The sequence below is a fragment of the Mangifera indica genome, chromosome 4 (assembly GCF_011075055.1).
Source record: "Mangifera indica cultivar Alphonso chromosome 4, CATAS_Mindica_2.1, whole genome shotgun sequence".
NCBI classification, from domain to species: domain Eukaryota; kingdom Viridiplantae; phylum Streptophyta; class Magnoliopsida; order Sapindales; family Anacardiaceae; genus Mangifera; species Mangifera indica.
Window position 1 is genome coordinate 13902043 of NC_058140.1, and position 18555 is coordinate 13920597.

At 33.0% G+C, this 18555-nt stretch overlaps 2 protein-coding genes across 3 annotated transcripts; both read right to left on the reverse strand.

The window, feature by feature from the left end:
* Positions 1-2328: 2328 nt before the first annotated feature.
* LOC123214319 (transcription factor bHLH95-like) lies at positions 2329-4054 on the reverse strand. Its single transcript, XM_044634073.1, has 3 exons — positions 3635-4054; positions 2785-3255; positions 2329-2424 (listed from the first exon to the last, which is right to left on the reverse strand). Exons 1-3 carry the CDS (start codon positions 4052-4054, stop codon positions 2329-2331), a joined length of 987 nt encoding a protein of 328 aa, XP_044490008.1.
* Positions 4055-6754: 2700 nt separating this feature from the next.
* On the reverse strand, positions 6755-17070 carry LOC123213784 (E3 ubiquitin-protein ligase MBR2-like). Of its 2 annotated transcripts, XR_006501746.1 has the most exons (7): positions 16735-17070; positions 12983-14860; positions 12516-12675; positions 8678-8728; positions 7478-7576; positions 7256-7399; positions 7148-7165 (listed from the first exon to the last, which is right to left on the reverse strand). XR_006501746.1 is itself a non-coding variant. In XM_044633354.1 (6 exons), the coding sequence occupies exons 2-6, from the start codon at positions 14717-14719 to the stop codon at positions 7034-7036; spliced, it is 2163 nt and encodes a 720-aa protein (XP_044489289.1). In that variant the 5' UTR covers positions 14720-14860; positions 16735-17061; the 3' UTR covers positions 6755-7033. The 2 variants fall into 2 exon arrangements, 1 of the variants encoding a protein (XP_044489289.1); XM_044633354.1 differs by lacking the exon at positions 12516-12675 and having other exon boundaries at positions 6755-7165; positions 16735-17061.
* Between the last annotated feature and the right edge of the window lie 1485 nt (positions 17071-18555).

Genomic DNA, 18555 nt, shown 5'->3' on the forward strand with positions numbered 1-18555 from the left:
CTCAAATGGACCTCCTCATCACTTGTCAAAATAATAAACCATGATAAATTGTAGCACCAATTCATTTTGTAGCTTTGAAACTATACTTCATTTATTACCGCTAGTGCTAATCCTTGTCAGGCTCTTGTCTGCATTAGGCTATTGATCTTCTAATTGTATTTTCTTCATCTCACGAGCCATGCATGGAAATGATCAGGTTTTTCTCCAACATTTGTCTCTTCTTAATTAACTAGCTCCTCTTTGGCTTTCTTCTCATTTTCCAAATCTCTCCAACCACTTGTCTGTTTATGAAATTCCCCCCTTAATCTTGAAATCTCATTGTTTGCAGCCAAAAGTTCCTCCGGCAGATTATCCAGCAACAAACTCTCTTCCTTTAATTTCAAGCTGTTCCTCACCTATGCTACAATCCCTTTTTAAGTTTCCTATTTCAATTTCAAGCTGTTCCTCACCTATGCATGATTCGTGTTCTAAGAATGATAATTGATTTTATGTAGGAATTTGCAAAATATTAAGAGAATGTTTTAATCACATTATTATATACTACTATATTAAATTATATAAGTAATTTATTAAAATTTTTTGTAAATAAAAAGTTTATGTCAAAACTCGTAAACCCCATGTAGTATTAATAAGTAATTATTCTCAATCCCTTGTGATGGTTTCTTTTTGTTACTTTTAACTAAAATAAATAAATAACTTTGATGCCCTTACCTAATATGCCCATAAATCGAACACCCAAATGCTTTATCTCAACCATCCCCAACACCAATGTTGTTAGACTTGTAAAAATTATTGAATTTTCCAAAATATCAAAAGTTATATAATAATAACTAGATAAAAAATAATAAAAAAATCAAAATTTTTGATTAAAAAAATATAGAATAATAAAAAATATAAGAAATATATTTATGAAAAATTACAAAAGTAATCAAAAAGTTGAAAGCTTACTCTGTAAAATTAAAAAAAAATAATTTGACTTTAGAGAAATTTAAATAGATTTTATTTGGATAATATTTTTTAGATTTGACCCTTTTTATTGGATTTTGTAAATTCAAATAAAATATTCTCAAAATTTCAAATTCTTTAAAAGTTTCTTTTAATTCTTTTTGTTTTAGTATCTGTGTTACTTTTATAATTTTTTTTTACCTTTTTTGTTTGAAAATAAAATTTTAAAAAATTTTGAGATAAATTAATCAAGTTTAAACTATAGTTAGGCAGATTCATAATTGTGTTGGTCCAATTCAATCAAGTTGGTAATTTTGAGAGTTTTTGGGATAAAAGTGGATTTTACAAGTTAGGGGGTGTAAATGTATTAACTTTAATATAAATATAAAAATTCAGGTTTATTTGATTCTTTTGCCCTTGATTCTTTTAAAACAAACAACAAAAAACTTTAATGAAATAACAATAAGGGGTTTAAATGTAAATCTGTTGGATTTAATCCGACTCAATCTACGACCAAATCTAGTTTAAAGTAATTACCAATAGTATAAAAGTTTTAATGACAAGTTAGTAATTCCATTTAGAATCATGGTTTTAAAACCCAAATTAGATTGACTAGTTGGATAGTTTCAATCAGGATCTCACGGCAACCTTGGTTCGAGCTTGCCCCAAAACTAATTCTTCAGAGTTTTGCTCAGGCTGAAAATTGGTTGTGATTGATAAATGGTAATAGATTGGACTCTGTTAGGGCAAACTGAGTTGAGGAATGCTCAGTGATAGGGTTCAACCTGTAGCCATTTATCAATTACAACTAATTCTTCAGCCTAAGCAAAATTCTGTCAACAAGCATTTCTCATCTCAATTTGCTTTGTCAATGCTTGTTCAGAATACAGTAGCCCTGAATGTACAGAATTATTAGTTTTCAGAGTCTAGACTAACCGATATAGGGAGTGGTACAATGGCACTTGAAAGTACCCATCCAAAACAGAAATTTTTTACCCTCCTACTGTTTCAGTTCTTAGTTGGTATATGGATTCAGGGGCAACCACTCAACAACTGGTTCTCTAATATCATGACCAATCAACCTTGTTAACTTTCTACTAAATGGAAAATCTCATTTGTGATTTCAATATAACAATAACAATCCCTTTTTAAAAAAATTATATCTTAGGGTCGAGTACACGAACAAGTTGAAACAAAAACAAGAAAACATATGAACATGGATACTCATATATACAACCCTAGCTATCTACTAAAAGCATTTCTGCAAGCTCACGAAACTAACTACCATGGCAAATACAGTTATGTCTTTACTGCTAGGGAAAAACTTAGGGAACTCATCACCCCAAGAAGAATTCATCTCAGGGTTGAATTCTGTCGTCATAATCAAGAAGAGATCAAGGCTGTCAGCTCATTTGTAGCTTGCTTATATATTTCTTCCACTGGAACTGCCCTCGTCAACTGACCATAACCTCTATTCACCTGCAACATACACCCATCTCATTACTAAATCAAATTTACTAGAAGTTCACCTTTCAAAATATATTTATTTCATTAAGTTAAACAAGGGTCAAATGGGTATGTTTGATTTATGGTCCATTTTTAAAAACAGATTATGATTCAACATTTTGAATTGTATATTCATATTTTTTTATTTTTGAAAGTGTTTTCAGTATAATAATTAAAATATTTAAATGGTTATAGAAAACTTTAAATATGATTTATAATTATTTTACAATAGATTTTAGAAGTATATACAAAAACTATTTTTAAAAAATTTCAACTCGATCATTAAATTTTTATTTAAAATTTGCATCAAATTAACATTTCATAAGAACTTACACGTGCATGAATCATGAACATTCTTCGGTTGGAGTTGGAGGAAACTTGAGCAGAAATCACCTCTATTTTATGCTTCTCCAACACACAGCAAATGGTGGTGAAGAGTCCAAGTTTCCTCGGCGAACACACGCTTATATGTGCTTCATCTCCGCAAATTTTCAAAACAACATTGGCTGAAGTCCATGTTTGGAAGACTACAGGGCGCAGTGATGCTGAAACCAAATTTGTAGAGTTAACATTACTGGTGGCAGCTTCAATGGTGAAGTTTGTGGATGATCCATGATCAGCTAAAAATGCCTCCCTCGATTTCAAAGCTAGTTTCTGTGAGTTGATTAACAATGGTTGCGGCTCATATCCGAACGTTGCTACTCCTTGAAGCCTTTCTAGCTTTTGTTTTTCGAGCTTTTGGAGAGTTTGTTGTAGGGTTTTGATGCACTTCACCGCTTCGTCCACGATCGTGGATTTATCAACCTATTCAATAAATGAAAAAAAACCTAGATAAAGAGGATCCTATTATATTATATCGCCAAATAATTGAACGGAAATGCTAAGCTAGGGTTATTGGAATATTTAATCAAATTTTTAATTATAAAAAAAGTGAAATTAAGAAAGATAGATGACTGAAAAAAGAAAGTAGTAAAAAGGTCATCCTCTCTCACAAAATTAAACTGTCGACAAAGGAAAACCAATATGAAAAGGTAGAAATATTAGCATTTGTGTATATAAAAGGTGACCTCTTTTTGCAAAGATGAAGTTGATTATGGCCTGCAAATAATCTCAGAAAAACAAATTAACAAGAAAGATATACATTGAAGAATGAAGAAGATAGAGATTCAATTTATATATTTACCTTAGGAGGAAGTTGAGGAAGCAATTCATGAAGAGTAATAAACATGTCCCTCATCTTCTTCCTTCTCTCTCTCTCCGTCCATATGTGAATCTCATGATCATCCGATTCACCACCACTATTGCCACCTTTTCCTTCTTTCACAACCCTATCATTGTTATTATTATTATTATTATTATTATTATTGTTATCATTATCATTATTATTATTATTATCAATGCCACTACTTGATCCTATATCTCCTTCTCTTCCTCGCTTCAGGTTCTTAGAGCCTGAAGGAGGCAGTGACGCCTTCTTCCTCTCTTGAGTATCACCACTGTTTGAAATATCATTAACATTACTGTTATAATTATCAGAAAAGGTAAGAGGCCAAGACTGGTTTTCCGAAAATAAATAGTGGTGCAGTGAAGCTTCCTCTGACATGGCAACCACAAAACAGAAAGTAAGCAGAAAGATGAAACAACAGAGAATTGAAACGTTTAACACAAAAGGGTGGTAGCGAAGTTTAAACGGAGATAGAGGATTGAGATGCCAAGAGTACAAAGTACAATCATGTATTTTTAACTTATTAATAACAAAAAACCAAACATTATTCCCACTTATAATAAATAATTTACAAACTTCGAAGAAGGGCCTACCTTCATTGGAATTTCTGGGATATCAGATTCATTGTGTAACGCACCAAATCTAATATATATGGAAAATAAAGTAATTAAATAATTTACTGAACTTAACAGGGATGTGATTGGAGAATGTAAAGGACAAGGAAGAAAAAATAGAGTGAAATATGAACGCATACTTAACGGCTCTTAGTTTGGATTTTAATGATGATAAAATGAAGAAAACATGGAAACTTCATCTCATTGATTCATATACCAATGAATTATTATATGGCCGTTATTTTTATCATAATAATAATAATTTTTAAAAAAAAACTGTATCTGCCATTTATACTATTGGGAAATACACAGTGAAACTGACTGAAACCAAACAGAAATGAAGAATTTATTCAAAAAACAAGGCAATTAAAATTAGTTGCTTATGGATGTAAACCAGATTTTGTATAGCTCTAGGATCTGGGCTGGCATATGGTTTTTGTTATATTTTTGTTACTTTTGGAGTGTTATGCTCCTATAGACCCTCTTCTTAAACTCTATCATTGTAAAAACTCTGATAAGCTTTTAAAACAAGTGAAACTTTTCGTATAGGTCTTTCTTCGTAGATTTACTAGTCTTCAGAGTGCTTTTGTTGTTCTTTGCTTTCGAATAATGAGCTTAGACTATTTTTGAACCTTTCCCAATAGTTTGTTTTTGTGTTTATATTTACTTTGATTACCTAAAAAAAGTAGCCGTTTATTCTCGTCTTCCTATTAGGTAATGTTCTACGTAAGGCCTAGTATATATTAAGAAATTATTTGTGTTCTAAGTATGATTATTGTTTTGTTGTAGGAATTTGTAAAATATTAAGGATTTGTTTTAATTTGGTAATGGGTACTTGTTGAATGAAAATAGCTTCAAATTTATTATAAACTTGACCAATTAACCGCCAAAAAACATACCAACCTCTCAAAATTTTTGACAAATCTTGGAAGTTGGATTAAATTTGGGTGAATAGTAATAACATTATTTCCTCGCAAACTTAAACTAAATAATTTATTAGTCTGTCAAAAATTGGGATAAGGATCATATTTATGAAATTAGTGGGTGCTCACTACAAAAAAAAAAAATTAAAAAAAAGGGTTAAACATATAAAGATTAAAGTCACATTTCAGAAATCAGTGAGTACTCACAATAAAAAAAGATATTTAAAAAAAAAAAAACAAAAGAGTTTTCTATAAAAATCTTCAACTGAGAATTTCATTAAATTGAAGAAAATTTTAATCTCAATTATTATAGGGGAGAGGCTCGCATACAGTAGGCCTAGTAAACTTGGGCAAAAATGGGGGTAGAGTAGAGCAGAGCTGATGAAGTGTTGATTTATTCATACAATGTAGTATCACAATATATAATTTGGTAATTGTTTAATGTCGTTTTTCTTATTTTAAAATCCTTTTTTTATATTGACACCCGTAAACCTTTTGTAGTATTAAACTATTAATTATAAGGTAATATTATATATATATATTTATTTTAAATACATAAATAAATATATATTTATATATATTATTATATAATTAAGTACTATTTTATTTTTAATTTAAAATTATCTAATTATATGATGATACATATTAAATATATATTAATTTATATACTCAAAATAATTATATTAGTTTCTTTTTATAACTTTTAACCATAAAAAAAACAAAGTTAAATGACTTTGATGTCTTTACCTACCTACTATGCCCATCAATTAAAACACCCCTATACTTTTACTTTTTCACCCATGTTAGACTAATAAAAATTATTGAATTACGCAAAATATACAATAATAAAAAATCTAAAAATTTTGAAAAAAAAATATAGAATAATGAAAAGTATAAGAAATATGTGAAAAAAATTTTTTAAAATAATCTAAAACTTTAATCTATATATATAAGTGGATTTTACAAGCTAAGGAGTGTGTGCAAATGTATTAACTTTAATAATTACGAAATTTTAGGTTTAATTCACTCTCTTGCCACCTTTAATTATTTTTTAAAAAATTCAAAATACTTTCAAGAAATAACAAGAAGAGGTTTAAAGTAGACTTGTCTACCTTGAACCAACACAACCTAATTATTTACCAAATCTAATTTAAAGTAATTACCAATAGTATAAAAGTTTTAATTATAGCTTATTAATTTCATTTAGAATCACAACTTTAAAATCTAAACTAGATTGATTCTTTCCCAGTTCAATTCTAATAATAGTATTATTGGTAGTATCAAAAGGGAATCCCATAATGAGGGAGGACTATATCGTAAGAATCCCCTCCATAAATTCTTTCCCAATTCAGTTGCCAGAAATGGAGCTACATGATTCTCATAACAATCAACAATATTGTTTGAAAGGATTTAGTATTTAGAATGTGTTGATCGTCCTTTAAGTTTCCATGCATATATAGTTGCAACTAGCCCTCCTGAATGCAATTATGAGTATGATCAAACATCATAACCATCTTTCACTGAAACAAAATACTGCTAGATACCTTCTAAAAGCTTGATTGTCATTTATATTATTCAGATATTTTTATGATTGTCATAAAACTTTGGATGTCTAACCTTTCCTCACTCATGTTGCAATTTATAACAGACACCAACTCCATCTTTATAAACTACTGCAGTTCATAAGCAAGAAAGACATCGATTCAATTCGGATGAAAAAAAAAGGTGTATAAAATAGGATATCAGCCACCTGATAATCTGATTCATATTCCACTGCCAAGAAACTAAATTCTGGGCTCCAAGAACATTAATCTACTCTCTCATGTAGGAAGAGCAGCCGTCTTGCATATAGGACACAAATTTTTCTGCATTAACCATTGTTTTATGCAGTTATTATGAAAGTCGTGTCCACAATCAAGCATCCCAAGATCATCACCGTCAGCATAGTCCTCCTGCCATGACACAGTAATATAGTAAGGTGAACTGTAATAAGTTAGCTCAAAGTTTTCTATGGTGAATGTTTTCTTTTCCCCAGCTTATACCTGACAAATACAGCATGGCTCCTGGTCTAATGGGACTTCTATTGCAATAGAGATGTATTTTTTCTGTTTCATTAACTTCAAAATGGTTTCCTCGCTCAGTCCAGTGCTCACATCACCTATGCGCTCTTCAAGTGCCAACAATTCCTAACATTCCAATTTTGCATAAGCAGAAAACGTTCACTGTGAAATAACTGACAGGGAAATATAACCTCCCTTTCATACCTCGTAAGACATGTTATCAACATCAAGGCGCATATCTCTGTGCCTGTCATGCAGTTCAGCAAGACCATGGTACATGAATGGGTCAAAAAGCATATAATCCTGGCACATGACCACACGAAGGTCAAATGTTATCCAAAATCATGTAATATTTGAAAGGTAAAATCCTAAGCATTTTTTAGATCTATGCAGCCACAGAATCTCCTGATTATGTGCTTTCCCAGAAGCTGATAAATTCACACTTTAGTGTCTGCTTGCAGCTTAATTCCATTAAACGAAGTGACAGATATCTACCAGAATTTACCAAGAAAAGTGCCAAAGTTAAATATTCTCATCAATTCTTACATATGTGGGGGCAGACATTTGATTTTCCCTAAAGAACCTAAAGGAGAATTTTTAAATCAGAGGAGGAATTACACGTGTCTAATACAACAAAAAAAACAAGTGAGCATGAATTAGAAGGGAAAAGGGATATAAACCTAGTCCAGATACTAGCATAATGAACAAATGAGCGACATACAGATAAGTCAAAACCCCTGTCTGCAATGCAATCTATACAATCCCCCAAAACATTTCCCAAATAAGAGTATGGATAGATTAAAAAGTAATGTCTAACAATCTTTGCTCATAGGCCGTTGCCTAAAAGAAATACAATTCCAGACCAAACTTAAATATCACACAGCAAAATTGAAGGTGTGGGAAGAGAATGAGATACAATTGTCAGTTAAGTATGGTTACAAAAAAAGACAGACAACCAACCTTCCTGCAAGTTGATTGTTGCACTGTGAACTAATTTTGACAGATCTGCATGTCAGCTACAGAAATTATAATTCAAGATAAATTCTGCCATCTGATGGCAACTAAAACTACAATACCAGACTATTTCCCGCTCTTTTTGACAAGAAAAATGAATTTATCATGGAAACTTAACTGCAGATAGGGTGAAGGACTTTTTTAAAGTCAAGGACAGTAGAGGTCAATCTTTCATCAGCACAAAAAAGTACTTCTATGTGACATAATAGGGGGGAAATGACTGCCAACTTAGCATGCTAGCAGTCAAAAGTATCATAAATCACTTAATCACATTATAACACATCATTTGTATACTTAAAGTGTGTATACATAGTTTTATTGAAATTGAACTTAAAAACGATAAGTTAACAAGAGTATCAAACATGTCTCATAAAAAAATAAAATTCAAACCTCAATTCTTAAGTTCTCCCCTCGACGCATTGCATTCAAAACTTGACGAATCTGGTTCACAAAGAATAGCATGAACATTAAGTTCTCACAATGCTTCACTAATACTTATTGGCTAGCTAACAATTAAAATAGAAACAAACATAATGCAAAGAGTAAATAGATACCATAAGAAGAGCGATGAAATTCAGTAATCAAGAATAGACAAGCATAATGTGGACACTGTCTCAACAGCCCTAACAGGTTAATGTCTAATATCTGTACATTTTCCGCACAAATGCCACAGACAGAATAATAATAAAAAGAATGTCAGCAGTTGGAAAAAGAAAGGAAGAGATTTTTTATTCAGAACCAATAAATGCTTTACTTAAACATATTATGGAATTTTGTATTTATTGCAACTTACACTTCAATCTATGAACTACCTCACCAATGTGTAGCTGCAATCCTTTTACGTGAATCCAACAATTATCCTTGATATTCCACAACTTCTAATTTCTAGTAGAGAATCTTCTTTCCGAAACAATTATTTTCAATATGAAACAACTCAAATAAATAAGTAAATATAGACCAGTTAGAATTAGTTTTACAACTACCTAGTTTCATATCAAAGTCAAGCCTGGATACATTCTACATTCTTCACACAAGGTAAACTAAGTAGTGAGCTTGTGGATTTACACCCACAAAAAAAAAAAAAAACATGTTAAAATTTCAAAAATATAGTGTTTATTGCTCAAGCAATACAGTAAAATGTATTAGTAAAAAATGTGGGTCATCCAAAATTACATTCTTTTTCATTGTATACAACTGAAGCCTTGTTTAGTGCAAAACCATATTTGCATCATATTAATGCATCATATGAATTATTTGACCATTAAAAATAGCTTATGATCAAGATCCATAATGAACAAATCCTTCAAAAATGTAGCCTAAATTAGTGTACTGAGAGGATAAGCAGATATGTGAAAATTTATATTCTCAGAACACATCCGGAATAAGATCAATTTTTCCCTCAAAACATCAGCCACCAAAGACTTACTAAACCAGTTAGTTTCAACATATAGATCAGTTAAAGTGCGCAACTTGGACCAGCTGACATCAAAATGAGGATTAGCCTAGTAAGACATATCATTACATACAATAAGTGTGCAATAATTGCAAAAATTTATTTTATTCAACTCGAACATGAAAGCATTAATCCAACAGTGGATACGGCTGCCAGTTGACATAATTTTTTTAAGAACTATTCATGTACCTAAGTAGATAGATAAATTTTCATTTTGCACGGAAATGCCTATGCTGGTAATAAAAGTATTGGAGCAAAATGATTTTTTCAGTATTAAATAACAGGAAATCATACTACATTACATATCAGCCATACATGAAAAAAAAGGTGGGATCTTTGACATGTGCCAAAGAAGAGTGTAACACCATTAATCAAGCCAACACAGACCAAACCATAGCAATCTAAGAAAAGACACTTAACCCTAAATCTATCTTGCCCGATGTATAAACCAGGTTTGTATTGCATTCTCTTGCCCAAAATATAAACCAAGTTTGCATCAATCCCACTAAAAGAAAAGTGATAGGAAGTAAGGAGTACAAGAAGAAATATAAGGGCAAGGGCAGAGGACTAAGGCTGTGTGGTGAGGTGGAGCAATCTATGGGAGGGAGGGACACAAGGACAGCAGTGGAGAGAGTAAAGGAATGGGGCACAAAAGCAATATATAGAGGAAAGAGAAGAGAAGGAGAGCAAAAAAAAACATGTAGATTATATTCAGGATAAGGCTTCTGCCTGAGGGAGGATTGGCACCTCGAATCGCCAGATTTATTCTCTTTTTTATGGCTGTTTATTTCCATTTCACCTTGATTTGTTGTTAGTCTGTGACTTGTGCTTTGGAATATACAAACATCAGTCCATTTTCTCTCTAGCTCTGTTGTGTTGGATTGAAAAGATTGTGCAAGTGTCTATCAAAAAGCCATTTGATGACGTCTCCAAAACTATTCTTTCGTGCAGTTATCTCTGGCTAGACATGTTATATTTGATGCACAAATTATTTGAGCTCTCCATGAAAAGCTAATTTATTGTGCGAATTAATTTCATAACTTTTTCCCCAAACACAAAATGAGATGACCAAATTCTCTACATCTAAACTGATGTTCACTATTCATTTTGATGACCAAAAAACAAATTAAAATTTTGCCTATCCTTTTCAAATGGTGCTTTGACGTAAGCATTAGGGCTGGATTCGAGCCGAGCCAGCTCGGGCTCGAGCTCGGCTCAGCTCGGTTCGAGCCCGAAACGAGCCGGGCTCAGCTCGGCTCGATCGAGCTCGAGCCGAGCCCGAGCTAGCTCGGTATATTTTTTTAAAATTTTTTTTATACAAAACGACGTCGTTTTGATTTTTATATATATACAAAACGGTGTCGTTTTGATATAAAAAACGAGCCGAGCCGAGCCGTTACCGAGCCGAACTGAAAACTAGCCGAACTCGAGCCGAGCCGAATTCGGCTCGAGTCGAGCTCGAGCCGAACTCGAGCCGGCCCTCAAAAAGCCGAGCCGAGCCCGAGCTGGCTGCGAGCCGAGCTCGGCTCGGCTCGAATCCAGCCCTAGTAAGCATAAATCTGGGTTGAATAGGAACAGTTTTCAGATATTACCATATCTTTATTTCTAAAATGCAAAACATACTATAAAGGCATAGTTAGACCTACAATTACAGTTATTTTTGAAGTACATGAATGTATTCCAAATCTATAAATCATAGTTAACTATAGCAATATCAAGTATGATTACAAATAAAAGAAAATAATGTCTTAACAGCAGGCAAATTAAGGATAATATAGTATAATATTCACAAAATCAAGTTCCATTATGGTCAACATGGGTTATGCAAGTTTTCAGTAACAAGTATTCAAGAACCTTCCCTTAGGGGTTTTACTATTGGAATATTTAGGAGACATAGAATCTTTGTTTTTTTAACATATATAGAATTCGATATGATTACTCCATTTCCACCTTCATATAAGTCCTCCAGATATGTTTGACAAAGGAAAACTAAGAAACTGTTTAACTAACAAACCTGAAGAGATAATTAGACATTCAATCAACACTACCTATGACTTCTGATAACCTTAGAACAGTTCTTATGACTAAAAGAACAGCAATGTATTCAAACAATTCAAACTACCTAATTTAACCATAGAATCTGTTAGCTAAGCGAATATTAGGAAATGAAACTTATCCGTTTTGAAGCCTTAAAAGGTTGTAAACTTTATATAATACCCACTATACTAGTTCTCCCCAAAACAGAATCAAGTTCATTGATCACTTTGAACTACCAAGGAAATAGATATAAGGTCCATGATATCTAATTGTACCCTTTAGTCCATTTCTCTTCTTTCCCTTTTTCTGTACAGTTAAAGAGTTTTGGCTAGGGCCTAACCACATGAACAAAACTGTTTCTCCACTAAGTTTCAATTGTGCACCTCAAGGTATTGTTAAAAAAAAAAATGTTGCCAAAAATTTCATTATTTTCTATTTTTAAAAAATGCAATTTATTTGTATTCATTTGTGATCAAAGTCTAGATTGAAGCGAGAAATTAAACATTATCCCATTAAAATCCATCATCTAGCTCCCTCACTTCTTCAAAGCCATCCTGTTCATCTTCAACAAAAATCACCCCAGAAATGGATATCATACAATAATTCATAAAACTACTGCCTGCCTACTACCCCCAAACACACAAAAGTCCTCCATGAACAATGAAATACAAGAACTCAGAACCACACAAGATCATTCATTAGCTCATGTTTAGAAGCAAGCACCATAGAATGTACTACCATTTTCACCACTATTATTCAAGAGCAGTTTAAGTGCTGGTAAAGAAAGGCAACATGCTACCATCTTCTATCTCTACAAGAAGTTAGACTCCTTGTATATTTGAGTACTTTTGGAGTCTAACTTCTTGTAGAGATTATTTCTCGATCACAGCATATGTTCCTGTGAAAACATTAAAACTTAAGAAAAAAAGATAACAAAACAAGGAGAATAATGAAAGCACAATCAACAACAAAGGAACTACATTTTTACAAGAAGTTAGACTCCAACAGTACTCAAATATATAACACCAGAGCAACTATAAATATTATTCACACCTGTACCAACTAAAGTAATTGTATAAAACCTAATGAAAGTCTGTAGTATCACAGCTAATGTCTGCTGTACCACAATATTTGCTAGAAGAAATTTCATATCCAGGAACAAATATGCAGACACAGCAAAGTTACTAAGAAAAAACAGAACAAACCTCAGATATAAGCCGGTGTCTCCCTTCAATGTCAGCAGCTAAAGCTTGTAAAGAACGGGGCATACCAAGAACATCATCATTGTGTCTCTCAACCAGTAACGATGACCTTCTTAGTGGTTGGGGATAAACCTGGCTATTAGAACCAGATGGCATCACTGCTTCCTGTGAAGATGATGGCCCAGCAGATAATGGAGAAAAATGATTACCACGACCTCCAGATTCAGAGTCAGAAGATGGAAATAGAGACCATGGTGCAAATTCTGTTAATCTTTGATGATTATGAGTTGTAGGGTTATGGGGAATCCAGGTGGGAGCAGGCAAAGGATGGATGCTCACACTGGATCCAGCTCGTGCAGTTGAAGAAGCACCTCCAGAAGAACTTCCAGTGGCCAAACTCCAACTTGTTGGATCCTGCACCATAGTTCTAATTTCAGCAGAGGGTAAAAGCATGGGATGCTCTGCATTATTCCTTGGGATGCTTCTTAAGTTTGCTTCATCTCGCAAGGCAGCACCTCTCTCTCCAGAGATGATAGAACTTGATAAATTTCCAGCTCTTGAACTGGAAGCCCCATTCCAAGGAAAAGAATGCACATTTCTTGACAAAGCAGAAACATGTATGGCAGGAGGCTGGCTCTGGGCAGCAATTGAATTCGAAACTAAAGCTGTTGTGGATCTCAGGTCCAATGAATCACTAAATGGGAGAGGTACAGGGGGAGGAGCAGCATTTAAACGCCCGGCATTCCCTGTCAATGATGAATTAAACGGCAAATAATCCTGTTGGTTTCCCGGACCTCCTCTTCTACCAAAATTTCTCAGACGGTTTTCTGTATTTCCTGCTATACCTGAAGAAGGAAACCCAAATCTAGGGTTTGGCTGTTCAGGAGGGCAAATACTAGGAGAATTCTGTGACGGTAGAGACAAACTTAAGCTACTAGAGGCATCATAACGAGTAGGGCCAGCATGCCATACAGCATTTTCAGCTTGAGGAAAGCAACTTGAACTTCCAGCTGAGCAAGATTGTCCAGAGGTACCTTCAAGTGCTTTTCTCTTGCAGGACAAACCCCAACCACCTAAAGAAGAACCTGAGCCACCACTGTTTTCCTCCATAAAACCAGAGCTTCCAGATGAGGTCCCAACATTATCAGTAGCACCACCAGAGGAATATGCCTGCTCTGTTTCCAGTCCACCTGAAGTACCAAGATTAAGGCCTCCAGCAGCTGTCATACCTGGTCCACCATTACCACTGTTGTTGACATAGCCTGAACTTAGGTTGACATTTTGTTGAACATTATTAGAGCTGGAGCCCTGAGAAAGTAAAGGCCCACTTCTGATCTGACTGCCACTACGGCCAACACTACGCCTCCCAGGAAATAGAATGCTAGTTGGTTCAAATCTACTTTCTTCTGACCTTGAACCAACCCCTATACAAGCAGTATATGAAGAAGACCAATCATGTTCCATTTTCATTTCATCCTCATTCACCTGGTTTTGTGAACTCAACCTAGAGCTAGGCTCACCTGAATTCCATCCACTAAAGCTCTGAACATCACTAGTAACAGAACCTACACATGTTGCACCACCAGAAGCTACAGTATAATTTGATAACCGGTTTTCCAGAGGATTCAGCATGTTATCCAAAGAAGTCTGCTCATTCATACCAGTGTTATTGGAAACAGAACCCTGATCAATATTAACAGATTCAGGGAAGGAATCAATGGTACTCCCTTGCCCTTGCATCAGGGCCAATGTATTCCCACCCAAAAAAAATGTATAAGATAATAAAAGATATTCCGAATTTCGAACAGCAATGGTAGGTCAACTTATACCATTCTCATCCAAGCTACAGAGGAAAGGATAATCATAAACTCAAAATGGAAGCTGAAAGACAGAAAAGAAGAGATTAAAATCAACACAGTTATGTAATTAAGAAAGAAAATAATAGTCTTAAAAAAAAGGAAAAATGAAGATAAATTAGAGGAATATCAAGCAGGATCTACCCCCCACTTACAATCATAGTTGTAAGGGTCAAATACTACCCAGCTTTAATGAATGGAATTAAATTGTAGAAGCTCATTTTGTACATTAATTCCACGGAAAACACTAGCCAGATAGTTGAAAGTCCAAAAGAAACAATCATCTCTGGTGACAACAGATATTGATGTTTAAAAGAAGGCACACAGAACAAAGACATTAAGTTACATGACACACATATATCATTAAGAACCACCAAAATTGAAGTCGGCCCATAGCTGAGATGAATAGTTTATTGATGGTGCATTGAAGCAGACATCATCATAATCATTCAGTTTTTTTTTTTTTTTTAATTTCATTATAACAGAAGTAATGAGTCCTAATATAAATTCCACACAAAGATCAGCACTTAACAGCCAAACCATTTATGAACACAGTTTAATAGCATATTAGGCTAAAAAATAAATTTAAATATTCACTACTTTATATCAAGTTCCTGAAAGGAATCATAAGCAAGAATCATCAGAACTTCAAACTATAAATAACAAAGTAAAACATAACTACTCTCTGAAATAATTCTGATAATGAGCTTTTCTACATCTTTGCCGCCTATTTGGTTTCCAAACATCACACCATTAGTCGTTTCTCACACGTTGATATTTCTATAAAAAAATCATAATTGTTCATAATCTTTGCTGCACAGTTCACTCTACCAATTTCCTAGTCCATATGGACCATATGCATTTCTTTTTCATGCTATTCCTACAGTCAATGGGACTTCATTCGAAACCCTTGATTCTCGAAAGCATATCCAGTCCTATAATCCTATCATTTACCACTCCTTCGGTTCAAAATTCACTATAAAGGTTATTACAGTTTAATACAATCTACCACACCACAAGTAGAGGCTGTACAAAAAACATTCCATGACGGAGTCATAAATTTGAACGAGTTCCAGGATGGCAGACTTTCAAGTCTTCACCACTTAATTCAAGCCTTACAATGTTCTTTTCAACACAGTTCTCAAAGCTACAAACAAGTATAACAAAATTTTATCTGCAATCACTTATAAAACAATATAATACAACGTACTTGTCTGTATCAAATCATTAAAATGCAATTTTTTATTTTATTTTGGAAAAACAATAGGTCATTATGCTAAACACCAGCTTCACTGACAAAAATATAAAAGTTAAAAGTATCTAAACAACGAATGTCTGTCCCTTTATGGCAAACGCCCGGCAGCAATAAGCATATTAAAGGTAAAAAACTTGAACAGGAATCCAAAATCAAACAACTAAAAACAGAGGCATTAATCATCCAAAATATGCAAATTTAAGAACCAGCATTGTAAAGCATAAAATTTTAACACATTAAAACGTTTACACAGCGGACTTAGACAAAGACGTTTGGAAGAAATCGCCAAAATCAGTGGCTCTACTAACAAAGTATCAAAAAACTAGAATGACCCAATCCACCATATCATCCAATTAATCAATAAATACGCAGTTTTGAATCAAATGAATCGGTAACGACGAACCCATCCGAAACCGTTAGACATAAAAGAACATATACAAAGAAAGAGGTGAAACCCTGATAAGGTAACCTCGATCCCTGACAATTGCACAAAAATAAGAGTAAAAATAAAAATAAAGATAAAAACAAAGAAAGAAAGAAACCCATAAACAGTAAAGTGAAATGATGACAAAATTCTCAAAAACAGTTAAAGATCATAAAATAAATCAATAGAAAAAGAAAATAGAAGATATTAATAGAAGCACCTGAGAGAGAGGATCGATGAAACCAAAGAATGAGATAAAATGATGTTGAAGATGAAGATAAAGAGAAGTTGAGAGAATAAGAAATCAAATAGGCATTAATTAATTAATTAATATGGATTTTGATTCTTCTTGACTTTAGGGTTGGGTTGGTCCTCTCTCTCTCTCTCTCTTGGTGCTGTCTTTCAGTTTCTTAGATTGTCGTTTGTTTTCAGGGAAAGAGAAGGGACAATAAGAATGGGAAGAGGACAAGAAGAAACGCAGGCGAGCGACATGGATGAGTGAGAATGAGAAAGAAATGGAAAATTACAATTTACAAATTTGTTTTTACCTTTAAAAAACTAAGATTTTGTCTTGTGATGAACTAAGCCCATGACAACGCTGTAGTTTTAAGAGCTTCAGTTGTACATAATCACCAATTAGTCCCTGGAGTTTGCTCAACCACCCTTTTATCCTGTATAATTATTTTGGAACATTTTAATCCGTTTTATTGGCGTTACGCTGTGTTGCGCTGTATACGTGGGCCTCTCTTGCTTTGTTTGGCTCTCATCATCTCATGTCTTTCACATCCATCATCCGATGCAGAGCAATTGGGGTGACAAAACATCAGAACGGATTGACACCGGTACGACTCATCGGGTCTATGAGTCAAATCAGGTGGAGAGCCCATGGGCTGAAAACTGTAGCATCCAGGCCCATTCATCCGGGCTTTTTCCAAGGCCTACCCAATTAACATCTTTATACTTGTTCTTTCCTGCAATTGTTTGGGTCCCATTTTATTTTCTTTTCATTTTTCTAATTTTACACTTTGATTTAGTTAAGATTAATCAAAATATTAATGCCCTCTAAATATTTACTCTTTTACTTTCTTTCTTTTAAATTTCTTTCAACAACTAAAAATATTGAATTAGATAAAATTCCGATTTATTCAAAAATAAATAAAAGTCTGTTATCAATGAATTTTTAATATTAAAATTGAAAATAATTATATATTATTTATTAACTCATAATAGTAAATAATTCATCTAGTAGGTTTATGGTTTTATCTAATCATCATAAATTTATTTCAGATCAATTTATAAATATAAATGTTTCCACATTCAAAGGGAAATTAAATTAAATATGTATTTTTGTATAACTCAAAGAAAAACGCTCACTTTTAAGGATTTAAACAAAATTATCCAAAATTCAAACTATTTAAACAAAAATATCCAAATATTTTTAAATAATATCAAAAATATTTTTCATGTCTTTTATATAAACCTTAACTTTTTATGTCTTCTTTATATCATTCAGATTTTCAGTTTTACTCAATATTTGATATTGTTAGTTCAATTGAAATGAAATATGTTCGTGTTTTTTAGTTTGATCCAAAGAAAATTGATTCGTGATATCGAAATATTTATATGGATCTTAACTTAATAATTTATTTATCTATCAATTAATAAGGTATTTTAAATACTTGTATAGAATTATGTCTAAAATTTGTAATATTAAAAAAATATAGGGGTATTTCAATATTATAATTGTAGGGGTGAAATGGTATTTTATAATGCGAGATACTATTAGAAATTAGACAATGTTGTGGGGGGTGAAATGATATTTTACGCTAAGAGTGTTATTCATATTAGACCATGTATAGGGTGAAGGATATTTTACAATATGGGCTTAAATGATATTTGTCAATGTACAGTTTACATGGAATTTTATTCAAATTTTGGGTGGTTAAATAATTTTTTCCAAACTTAAGGTGTAATCTATGAAGTATGGGGTAAACTGATATTTAATGATGTGGGGGTAAAATGATATTTTATGTTGTAAGGT